At 36.6% G+C, this 13,464-nt stretch overlaps 1 protein-coding gene across 5 annotated transcripts in view; it reads right to left on the bottom strand.

The window, feature by feature from the left end:
• TNRC6B (trinucleotide repeat containing adaptor 6B) overlaps positions 1-13,464 on the bottom strand; it is a 132,225-nt gene that overhangs the window by 105,136 nt on the left and 13,625 nt on the right. For 4 of the 5 annotated variants that reach the window (XM_021552718.3, XM_021552720.3, XM_021552727.3 and 1 more), the window contains exon 3: positions 9,280-9,378. In XM_021552718.3, the coding sequence (XP_021408393.1) occupies positions 9,280-9,333 (54 nt within the window). In that variant the 5' untranslated portion in view covers positions 9,334-9,378. The remainder of the gene's footprint in view (positions 1-9,279; positions 9,379-13,464) is intronic. The other variant, XM_021552719.3, reaches the window with a different exon arrangement.

Genomic DNA, 13,464 nt, shown 5'->3' with positions numbered 1-13,464 from the left:
ACTAATAGTTTTAAATGCTAACACACTTAGACCATGGTAATTATGTTCAAAAGTTACTAATCTGCTACTGGTGTTCATTATATGCAGCTTAATTGTACTTTAACACCTGGCTCACTGAAACATTACATTAACTAGAAGAAATGCCAACATGTTAACATACACCATCATTAAATCATGCATCATGTGTATAGAACAGCAGGACAGGTTGTCAGTGGGAACTCAATTCATCATTAACCTATGGAACTCAGAATATGCAATTTATGCTACAGCTAAACAAGCACAAAAACTGCAGCAGTGGTTAAAGACCAGAAGTTTTCCTTTTAGTTTCTTTTGCTTTTAGCAGTCACCAGATAGTCACTAAGTAATTGTAGAAATAACCTATGGCTCACTTTCTATGTAATATTTAAGATGTTTGTTAACTAATATTCCGTGAAATACCCAGCAGCTTAACATGAATTCCCAGCTAAGCTTAAGCAGTTTTATAAATAACATGAAAACTACAATCACACTTTGGAAATGCTAAAAAGGCTGGGATCCCAGCCACATTTCATATTGTACAAAAGTTTACTTAATAAAAAATTTCTTATTTTAATGCATCACTAAGCTGCTAAGTATTTAAAACACAATAGCATGTGTGTGCATATAGATACAATTAATATATCTTGCTCTGAAAGCAATTTAAACCACCTAGCTGTTTGCAGCAAGATACAGCTCTACCTTATGTCAACCACTGAAGATGTTAAAGTCACTCAAGTCATGGTATGACAGGATATCCAGAAATACCATCTGAAAACTTCAATTCTGAAGCTGCCAAGGCAGCTTCAAATAATAATTCAACCACCTCAGACACAAAAAATGAATAAAGCACTCTGAATTTAAGGAAAAGTGTTTTTCTTTTTCTGTTCCACTTTTGATGATCCATTCTTTAGTGTGTTCCATCCATACACTCCATCCATTTTGTAGTGTGTTCTGCACAAACAGTATGAATGGAGCCCAGGATAATATGAATTTAGTAAGGCAAAAAAAATCCCTGATTTTATTTAATTAACCTTTTAAATTATTCTTCAGCTAAAAACCAAAAGCATTTCACAAGCCATGAATTCTTGCTAACTTTGGCCACCTTTTACACTTTCAAAACAAAATTTTTACACTTTCCATTTAGGGGATACAACTGACCCAAAAGCCCTTGAACAGTTCACCCCCACCAGTACTTTCAGAAGCCACCCATATGAAATTCAGTAACTCTATTTATCCAACTCATTTTACAGTCAATTTCCTATTCATGATGGAGACACAGATGAACAAGTTATAGCATTTTAAACTGACATCTGTAAGTGGCTGATATTCTGATATCCACATTGTTAACCACGCTGACACAGAAGAGAGAAAACATTAACTTCCTCCCACTTGGATTTGGAAATCTAGACGATGCATTGCCACAAAAGGACAATGGGCATGAACTGCTAAAAGAATTTTCAAAGGCCTAAGAAAGCAGATGATAATCAGAATTACAGAAAACTAAATTACACTTTTATACTACACATTTAATCACCTTCACTGCCACAAATACTGTTTTTAACTGTTTGTTAGGAATGATTGAAAGTGACATAAGCCAGGCACACACAAATTGGTGCTGAAGTTATTCTGCCTTAAAACCAGATAGGCAAGCAGTAGAAAGAACTTTCTTTTCTGTGTTCACAGAAATCTGTTGTGTTGATTCTAAACACACAGAAACTAACAGTGGCCCACAAAATTCCTCAACAGCTGGAGGATGAGAACAAATCTATTCTATGTATATATTAACCCTGCCCCACATCTGTATTAAGCATTCAATGTTGATCACTGTCAAAAAGGAGAAGGAATACAGGCTATCCACATCCACAGTACACAGCTGCTTTCCAGTTTCTTCAGTTACCAGAATACAAATCCAAACTAATTTTAGTCACAGGGGAGCCACTGACACTGCTGCTTGCTTATAAAATTTTTTCAAATTTATCAAGATTATTAGAAAGATTAGCCATCTGACAGACCACCAAACCATTAATATAGCCACTCATCTCTGGAGAAGAGTGTGGGCTTTTCTACAACTTGCACTCAAAAAATCCCCAACAAACCTTTAGATGCCATGGAAATATGCTATTTCTCTGAGAATTACATGTAGAACTTGCATCTGTTGAAACCAATCAACATGATTTCAAAGTAGCTCTAAATATTTCTTAACCTAATTCCACACTACTGCGTCTGTAGACAACTACTACATTCTCCCCTCTTATGATACAACCTCTTGCCTACTGCTTGAATGCTTCAGTGATTTCAAGCAAGTGCCAGGAAACGATGACATGTTTTCAATGTTGCTTTTACTCTTCAGGGGAACTGACAGCACACAATATGTTTTTGCAGAATTCCAGTGTCCTTAGTTGTCCAGTCACCCTTTTATGTACTCAAATACTGAAAACCATCTCTACGATTTCTTGCTACTACCATCAGAAGAATAACCCACACTCTTCCCATCAAACCTCACATGTACTTCTTCCACACCCAATGAATGAAAAAAAAAATTCTGAGGAAGTGAAAAAAATTTATATCCATCTAGCCCACAAAATGAAAAGGAAATAGTCCTTGAAGGGTCATCAAATGTAGTCTTGCAAATGCATGAAATCAACAAGACCACTGAATTTTACACCTTTCAATGATTCAGCCAGACTAACATTCTACAAAGTATTTCTAAAGTAAATTTAAGATTTTTTTAAAGTAGGGTAGAGTAAGCTTTAATGTCCCTGGTTCAAATTTCTTCCTAAATACTTATCCCCCTCAAGTCTGCCATAAGACAGGAAAATTGAAAACACTCATCAATACTTCCACATCTGTAAGACTTCATATAAAGTTACCTGTTATAAAGAACTCTGTCACAATTCACATGGACTACAACCACTGCCAACAATTCTCTAAAGTCAATACGAAATGGAAAGAGATCAAAAGACAATATTCTGAAAAGGCAGAAAGCCTTCAAATTGTGTGCCAATAGAACACCTGCATGAGAAGAAATGCTTTGTAATCAAAGCCACAAATCAATTTCCCTGAGTGTCATTCATATTATAGTGGGACTATACCACATAAGCTCCCAAATGCAGAACCACTTTTTCAATCTTCAAGCAAATATCTGCTTTTTTGTCTGCTTTGCCAAGTATTATAAATTGCTGTAATCAACTGAAGAAGAGATGCTACTAGTTGAGGAAAAAACTAATGAGAAAATACTTATAAAAAAAAAAAAACCTTTAAAAGAATGGAAAAATGAGTTTTTTAACTGAATGTTTTCTTAAGACTGAAGGGTTTTTTCCTTTATAAATGACACATACCTGTTCACTGCAGTGACATGCTATTCCAGTACACTTTCTCCACATGAACTCTACGTATGAAAAGACTGCATCAAAGAACATATGGTGACAGTTCTTGTAGATCTCAAAGCCACCTTGGCACATGATGGTATTTTCCAAGAGAAAGAAAATACATCATTGTGTTAACCTTCTCTTTGTGATTCAAAAGCACTTCAGGATATTTTGACATTAGAAAACAGAGAGTCATCTTTCAGTTCAGCATCTATATTTTAGCAGTCTTCACTAGGGATAAGTAGGTTTCAAATGAGCAATTCATCTTGCCTCTGTAGAAAACAGTATACCCAACTGGCAGAATTCTGAACTTGATCCTGAATTTCTTTTAAAATGTCCAAGAACCTAGGCTATCAAAAGCATTCCTTTACAATACTTCTAGTAGTACTGTCTAATTCCATGTTCTTTTTTGCAAAGTCCTCAACAATTTTACCTTATCTTTAACTGCTTCTTTTATAGTGAACCCTGATAACATACTGTACTGGTTTTGGCTGGGATTGAGCTACATTTCCAGATAGTAGCTGGCAGAGGACTGTGTTTTGGATTTGTGCTGGAAGCAGTGCTGATACCACAGGGATGTTTCTGTTACTGTTGAGCAGGGCTCACACAGCATCAAGGCCTCTTCTGTTTCTCACACTACCCCACCAGTGAGCAGGCCAGGGGTGCACAAGAAGCCAGAGGAGACACAGCCAGGACAGCTGACCACAGCTGTCCAGAGGGATACTGCACACTACATGGCATCATGCTCAGCATGAAAGCTAAGTGAGGGTGTGTGTGGATGTTAGCTGGGGCTAACTTTGCTCAGAGACTGGCGGGGCATCAAGTGTTTGGCAGCAATCAATTCTTTTCCTTTTGCATCATTTGTTCTTTCACAGGCTTTATTTTCTTCTCCTCTTAGTTGTTGGTTTGGGTTTTCCCCCCCAAATTATTACATCACCTTTATCTCAAGCCACATCTTCTAACTTTTACCTTTGCAATTCTATCCCTTCATCTCACTGCAGGGGAAGGAGTGGATGAGCAGCAGTGTGGTGCTTAGTTGCCAGGTAAGGTTGGACCCAAAACCATAATTATAACTCTGTTACAATGCCTTGAAATTTTGAAATTTGAAATTATAAACTCACAAACAGGTTTGTTCGGGTTTTTTCCCTCCATGTAGAGAGGTCCAAGCATGTAGTATTTTGTAGGAAAGTATTTTAGGTTCTTTTCCTGGCAACAGTGTTGAAGTTCCAGAGAGAAACTAACAGAATTTCAGCTTCCCTTGATTCCCTATGTTAATCTGTATTTAAAACAAGAGGACTATATCATAACACTTCTATAAACTTCTATAACACATAATTAAAAGGAATTCTAAGTAAATTAATTTTTTACAGAGAGGTTAATGGATTTTTATTTCAATACATGATATGCAAATATTTTGGGTTTGAAATTATTCTCCTAAAGATCTGTAGCTTTATTTCAGGTTAACTAAATGAAGCTAGCAGAGGATGGAGATGACATCAGTTTCTGTTGTGAAAAAGCCTTTGTCCTCCTAATTCTTAAACTGCTACATTTTGGGAGAAGCATTAATTGTCTTGTTAGACAGAATGCCTCTCTACTTTTCAAAGACTATACTAGACACTTCATGCAAAGACTCCAGGAACTCAGTATAGTTGCAAGCAGATTTACGAAGACTAGCTGCTGCTACAACTCATGTTTCAGAAAAATAATGGAAACAGAAATGCTGAAAGCTCCACGAGTAACTCAGCAGAGGACATGAAAAATAAAATAACTAAATTAAAAAACCCCAAAACCTACTGTCATAGATCCAAAGGAGAAGCAACAGCCATATGGCTAAACTGAAACATACTCAGAATTGTCAGGTACTCTCAGGAAAGTACACTGAGGCTGAAAGCTCACCTCTCGTAAGAAGCCAAAATTTTCCAAGAGTGCAGGGATTCATAGTGCAGGGAACTATAATCTGAAAGCACAATGCACCAGGCCACTACTAGACTGGAAAACCTAGATTTTTAGTATACAAAACATTAAAATGGCAGAACTATATTTTTTTTTCTCCTTTCCCTTCTACAACACTGAACCAAAACCATGATTCATAAATACCTTTCTGTAAATGACTTTGATCAAAGTCCCTCACTCCCTCTGAATTCATAGGCTTTTCCTTTGAGACATGAAGGAACAACTAGGAGAAGAGCAGGAAATTCTACATTTAAGATGAGCATTTTAATTGCATTTTTTGATAAAGAAGTTTTCTGCATAAGCTCAAAACTCCTGCCAGCATTTAAATAAATCTAAAAGTACTTCAAATCAGGCATAAAATTTTAGCTTTCTCCTGCAACATTTTACAGCAAAGGAACAACTAAGAAACCAAGTTTAAGTGTTGCCTGTGCAATAATCCTTAACTGATGGATCAAAGCAGTTGAATTCAGTCACAAACAAGCAGTTCAGTGCTTGTTGATATCAGGGTAGCAAGGTTGTTAATGGAAAAAGCCTAGTAATTGTTAGTAGCTAATTAGCTACCACAAAATATAATTAAATATTAAAATCATAATCCAAATAATAGTAAAGGGTAAAAGGTTCCAAGCAGAACCCCAGTTTTCTTTTCCTCTTGTTGCAATGGAGAGGTAGCAGAGGTAGAAGATTTCACTTTGGTATCAGGGAACCAGAATGACACAGTGCTTCCTGCCTTCCACTGGCAGCTCCATCAAACATGACTGGGGAGAACACCATGAGGGTCTTGCTTGGATTCCCACTTCTGAAGAGGTCAATCCTACAAAATTCCCTTGGTGGTACCCCACTGATGAGCCTTTACCACCTCATGGTGGCATTCAAAGCTCAGACTCAATGATCTTGAAGGTATTTTTCAACTTTAACAATTCTATGATTTTTTTTTTGTTTTTTCAAAGGAAGAAAAGAGACCCTGAAAAGCCAGAAAAAAGCCCACCCCAAACTATTCTAAAAAGTGAAAGGATACGTCACTGCATGATACTCACTAGAAGGTCACTTGGATAAAATAGACTGGATATTATTATCACATAAAATTTCCACATCTGCCAAAACAAAATTAATTTTTAAAATCCATATGCTCATTTGAAATAACTGACTTCTGCACAGGTTGCTTCCTCTCTTTATAGCACTAACATTAGATAATTATTGGAATCAAGCGCATGCTATTGACAGGTGCCAGGCATCTTTACCAGTTGAGGCCATTTTAAAGGAAGTGTATGCAAAATTGAGAACATGAGCACAACTCAACAACCACAATATTAAAAAATTAAATTACTAATTAAATAAAAATGTATTAATTAACAACAGTGGTAGAAATAAACACTAAAGTGGGAACTGAGTCCATCAATAACTGTCCTTAAGCTTAATTTCCAATGAGTTGTCACTGAGTTTGACATTCATTTAAAGAGCTTTACAGCTGTCTCACCAGGTTGTTAGGAGTCAAGCAAGATCATTATTCATGATGTTTGACTGCAGGGCTTAAATTTTCTGATCATACCTTACATAGTGTTAATTAGTTTGAAGGCCATAAATAGTTAGGCTTTAAAACTACTTACTTGGCTCTACATAAGGCATAATACAATTTTTTCTTCAAAACCATAGGAAATCTCCTTTTATTGTCAAGTCTTGACCAGGATGTCTCAAAATACTATACAGTCTAGGATACCAGAAAATCAGACTAATCTGAGTTATAGAACCAAACCAGTTCAAAAGCATACAGCATAACATATTATTTGTTTTCCACTCAATGATAGAATCTTCATGTAAAACTTTTTAGGTTATTTTCAGGCTGGTACAACAAAAAAATTAATTATTGCAGTATCCAAATCTTTATATCCTGATATTCATGGTATCTCCACAGAAAATGATTTTGCTCTCCTCTCTTTCAGAATACGTCATTCAAGTATACTTCATGTCTTTTGCCTGAAAAAGTCGGGAGTGGGTGGGGAGGGATGGGAGAAGGAAAAAAACTGAACTACATTACTGAATATCTAATAGAGGTATTTCGTAGAAAAATGTATCTCTATGAAAATGGGTCAATGGATCATGAAAACATTTGTAAATTGAGGGAACCATTTCAATTATACTAGACAACATAGTGAAATATATTTTGCCTAAAATTTTATAGGACAAAGCTTCAACTGTTTATAGATACAAAACTCTCCTGAGACAAGGACAGAGAGGATGATCATTTAGTGATTGAAGAAACACTGAAAAACAGACTTCAGTGAGTAGTCCTGTACATCATAGAATGGGGAGAAGGACTAGATGCATTCATGATTTTTTTGCTTAATATACACTGATCCTATATAGTCCTTTATTAATAACATGAAATACCTGATGCACAATTCCTGATCTCCCACAATCTCTAATTGTTTCAAAGCAATACTTCATACACATTTAGGTATTCAAAGTCAGTATGAAGAATTTGGTTTTAAATTTAAGCTCATTCAATTTTTGGAGCACATATACAATGTTCACCATTATATCCAGAATTAAGTATGCCAAAGAAAAGCATACCCTTAATTGGAGGAAAAGACAGTCACTTCAGTCTACTTCCTGCCACACAGACAAAAAATGAAGAAAGCTGTATATCCATATATATGTGTATACAACCAGGTGCCTATATATATATATATATAGGCATCTGGTTGTATACACATAAATGCGTGTTCACACACACAAAGATCCTCTGTGCAATGAAAAGAAGACACCAATAACTGTTCTATAATCAGTAATTAATTGCACCGTGATGTTACCTCTCTCATGTTTATTCCCCACTGAAACCTGTAATCACATCCTTGTCAAAAGATGCATTCAATAGCCTGGATTGCTGCAAGTACATCCACTGATATGTTCTCATTTTTCAGCTCCTAATCTAGAGCCAACCTTCCTTCAAAGCTATTTAAAATTAACACAACTCCGGAAGTACCTGTAGCAGAATTGCCAAGTCCTTTCTCTAAAAATTACTTACTGCCTAACTTGGTGCTTACAGCCAAAAAAAGTTTTTTCTTAGATCCTAAAACAATGAAAACATCTCTCCAAAGGTCTACCTAGGAAATAGATTTTAACTTTAATCTTCTAGTGTTTTAATTTCTCAGTCTCTCTCTTACACAAAGCTACAAGCAAACTAACAATGATCCAGATTTTTGTGAAATGTAGGGAGCATGTTTTAAACACAGAACAGTTGCAATGCTGACACTAACTCATTGAGCAGTCAGGACTATAAATTGTATTTATAAACCTTCAGAAGAGTATGACAATGACTATGTCATTATGAAAACCAAAGTAATTCACATATTAACATGTACATCTTCAGGAAGAAGGCAAAAAGCAGGATACAGCATTGTGTTCAACAGAACACTTAACATGCTCCTGTCCCAACAAGGTATGCTGAGAATCAGAGGTGCCTTTAAAAGCAACACACATTCCAGTCTCCCAACACAGCACATGCTGGCAAGTACAAGGAAACAAGAAGCAGCACACCTTCAATATAAGTCAGTCAGCAATCCACAGAAGACACCAACACCTGCACCTAAGGGCCCACATGTCTAATTCCTTAAGTTAGTTCAGAAGGTGGGTGGGTAGGAAACAAAGTCCTTCCAGTTATCACAAATTAAATACAACCATCTTTTTTCAGGTTTTCTCTTTCCTTCCTGGAAGTGCTTGAAAACACATGTTCCAATCCTTAGTGGGTGGCAAAACCCCTGTCTTTTGAAAGGTCTTACAAAGTTTAATTTCTTAAGTAATCTCCGTGACAATAAATAATAAGCATCTACATGAAGGCATTTATTAAAAATACCACCACCAGTCAATGTTCACTCCATGTACTCCCCCGCCCCCCATTTCAGCCAAACAAGCTCCTCTTCCTCCAAAACACAGTGACATTTACCTCACTGACCTTGGGACTGCCTTCCTCCAGTATTTCTCCCTCATCAGTTTGCATGGGAACAGGATCTGTGCAAAGCTCTGCAGAAATGCAAAATACTGCCTAAAAGATAAACAACAAAGATATATTTTAAAAACAGTTATTTTTCCAACTTTAACAAGGTTATGTGAGACTGCAGTACACATAAACAACAATTCTAGGCGATGACCTTTAGTGATGCCATTCTGCACATATTTGCTGAAATAATATTTTACACAAACAAGAACTACTATTCAGGACAAGACAAACTACCTAATTAAAATTAAAAAATCCACTTAACAGGAATATACTTTCTTTTTAACTTTAAAGTGGCATTGCTGAGTATTTAATGTAGTCACTGATTTTACTCATTAAAGTCACAGTCAGCAAGGAACAACCATACAGATCAGAGCTGTGCAATTCTTTCTTACTAGGAAATAGCTTTTGTGCAAATATAAGCCTTAAAGGCACACCTTAAAGCCAAACTAAAGGTTATTTGAAAAATTGTTAAGACTTCCAGTGATCTCACAGTACCTCTGAAGTCTTACACTCAGGATTTTTTCCTTTACTTCATTTTAATAATAAATACATTCTAGAATCTAAATGGTTCAGGGAACAGATAAAGTAATTCACATTCAGGTTGGCATTTCCAATTTAACCCAGGTCAAATGATCCCAGTGTTTCCAATATTCAACACTACTAAGTAATCTAATTTAATCTTTGTTTGACAGTATCAGGGCAGTTCCAACTGAAAAAAAATCCAAAATCTGCACCCCAAACTCCAGTCTTCAAATTGTAAAGTAAGTTATGGAAGGATGCAATACAATTAGGGAGACTTTGGTGTTTAAGATTAGAATGTCTACTACTCCAGAGGATGAGGCATCTTTCAGAGGTAATGGATCAAATTAATCAATTTAAGAGATCAAATGCACCAGCATAAATTCAGCAGGCATCTCTCACACTTTAAATGCAAGACATAAGCCATGACCAGATCTCTAACATTCCAGGTATATGGAGAATAAGGGCTCACACTGAATACAGTGAGTTAAGAATTATCTTAAAGCCAAGAGCTGTCAGGCTTTAACAGTTGTCCCTCTCAAGATTATGTAACTCCTCAGCTGCACCAGCATTTAACATCCATTTCAAGTCTCTCTGCTGCACACTGGCTACAGAACTGCAGAATTCTCACATTCACAGCAGCAATTCCAAGCCTGGAAACTGACAACAGAAAGCTTCTAAATGATGCATCTCCTTCACTTCCTTGCTAATGCCTGTTCAGAGTGTAAGGTGTCTGCACTCCAACCTCCTCTGTTATGTTGCACGTAGGTAAAACAACATCTGTCATGGCTGACACAAGGAGTGAAGAACACGTCTGACAAACATTAAAGGCCTGAAGCTACAAAATGTTACATACAACTTAATAAATCTTACAACCAACAAGCTGTTACATTCAGTAATATCATACACTCTAGTGCAAGGCATAACAGTTGTAAAGACTTAGAGCATAGTAATTTTCTTTTTCGGGAAAAGAAGGAATGAGGAGAAAATCAAACTCTTACCCAAATCCTCACTTAAACATTCTGCCTTCAGCGCATAACCAAAAATCAGAGGTATCATATGCTAAGAATGACATCTATGCCAAGATTCTCTTGCCTATAACAAATGTTTCTAGCTTTTTGTTCTGCACCCACAGTGGAGGAGGCCAGGCTGGGTAGTCCCTGTCCATGGTACTTCTTTGCCAAGCTCATTTTCTGAAACCCACTCCAAAACTTCCAGAGCTAGGAGTTTTGGAGCACGATTTTGCAGTATCAGAATCAAATCATTGGGAAGCTCCTCAGATTTTTGTTAGACCGACAGTCTGATGTCTAACAGCCAAAACAGCTTTGGCCAGAAGGATTCCTGTGGCACTTACCTGGCCTTGAAGTCAGAGAAACAAGCAAGAATGAACTTGAGCTACAGAAGCATTTAAAAAAGCTTACATATAAAACAAGACCAGAAAGGTCAGACCAAGAGCACTGCAAAGGGAAGTCACTTTTCATTCAGAGTGCTGGAAGAACTCAAACATAAGCCTTTGAAAAACTGATGTGTTTTATCTTCTGAGATCCCTCACTACCAGAGGAATTGGCAGTATTTGATTCCAGTTTTTATACACTACTCCTGGAAGAAGACAAAAAAAACGTACCAACCAGTGCATCAAAGGAGAAAAGGTCAGTAGAACTAGGGAATTTAAAAAAATGGAAAGGCTACAAGAACAAAGAAAAGCAAGCTCTTCCACAGGCAACAGATTAAATGCACTGGAACTATCCAGAACACAAAGATTAGAGTAAGAAATTGAAAGAATAAACTGTTTTCCTTCTTCATTGTATTTTCTTTTTGCTAGAATTTCTATTTTCTCTCTTAATTTATCCCATAATTAATGTTTTATTTGCTTTAACATTTTAAAAATATGTCATATGTCATACAATACTTACAGTGAACTCACTCACATGGGATGGTAAAAAGGTAGAAGTTCTAAAAGGCTCAGTAATTTACTGGTAAACTTCACAAGTGAAAAAGAAAATCCACCAACAAAAATTTTTAAGTGGTGCTGGAAGATCCTAAGCCATAGACTACAAAAGGTGTTGCAAGAGGATATTTTGCTGAACACTGTCCTTTTGTTGTTTGGTTTGGGTTTCTTTTATACTTTATTGCATTTGCTTCTGGGTTCTTTCAGGAGACCAAACATCTTGCAATAAACTATGAGCCCAATTCAATAATTTTTACGTTATTTTGCCTACATAAATCATTGATTCCCTTAGCCACTGGCACAAGAATGCTGCAATGCAAGTACAAACTTATTTTATTGCCAAAAAGAGACATTTCAAGATTTCTGAATCCATGGGACACTACCTCTCTGGCAGACTTTTGTAGCAGTCACAACTGAGGGTGACTTCTTATTGCCAGCACATGAAGAAGTAACATAATTATTGCATGTTACAGACATGACCTCTTCAGCTCACCAGGTTCTGACTGGAATCCTGAAGGTCATTTATTTTATATATGGAGGATAGAAGAAAAGTAAGAATTTGTACTAGCATCCTATAGGATCAGGCAAATGCCAAAAGCCTAAAGGCATTTGTTTACTTATATTCAATGATTAATGTGATATGTCAAGTACCCAGGTGATAATATGAACCAGCTGGATTTCTTACCAACTTTAATGCCTACTACAATACTGTCCTGCCATTAAACAGTATGGTTTTGGGAGAATTTGATATTTAGTCCTATTTTTGCTCCATCTCTTTCTGCAGCAAAGATGTACTAATTCTGTTTACTGGGATCAGCATGACGGATGCAGCTACCAGCCACTCAGTGTAAGCAGAACAGTGCAGTGTCTTTATGGATACCATCTCTGCACTACTGCATTCTAACACACTCTGCAAGCAAAACCTAAAAAAAATTTTGAACAAAATGTCCATATACTTATAAATCCCTGAAAAGCAATACCAGTGAACAAGGTACTTCCTTCTAGGCCTGATTTTCCCTCCACATAGGTAGGTCCAGCATGGAAAAATACACGGTCCTCAATAGCAAGAGAGAGCTGGAATTCCAATGGTTTTAAAGTTGGTTTCATCAAACAGGCATCACTGGGACTAAGCACCCTGTCTAATTCAAGGGTCTTTTTTGCAGCAACACTTTTTTTTTTTTTTAGATTGGCAGCAAGAATCAAATATGGACTAAAGAGAAAATCTGTTCTTCATCTGATAATGAAGAAAAAACCTACATCAAGCTTCTAAAGAGTGCAGCTGCAAGAGAGGCACTTATTAATATACAACCAATTGTGATTCCTGTGCATTCCCAAGTCTAAATTGGATATGGCCCACTAGAAACCCCCTGAAGGACAGTAAGGCTGCACCAAATGTAACCATTACAGACATTAAGCAAAAATTGAAGGTAGGTCTCAAACTCTCTCACAAAGCAAAACAGGCCCACAAGTGCTCTTCCAAGGCAGTGATCTTGTATACATGGCATACTTGAAACAAGAGCAGTTAGAACAAGGCACTACTTGACCAGTCTTGAATAAGACTGTGCTTATTTGACACAATTGTATTGACACACCATTGCTGTCACCAGCCTCAAGGTACAAACAAAATACTAATTTTTAACACACAATCCAGCTGTATTATATTT

Source organism: Lonchura striata, chromosome 5, assembly GCF_046129695.1.
Source record: "Lonchura striata isolate bLonStr1 chromosome 5, bLonStr1.mat, whole genome shotgun sequence".
NCBI classification, from domain to species: domain Eukaryota; kingdom Metazoa; phylum Chordata; class Aves; order Passeriformes; family Estrildidae; genus Lonchura; species Lonchura striata.
The sequence above is the reverse complement of the archived record's forward strand: the minus strand, read 5'-3'. Positions and strand labels throughout refer to the sequence as shown.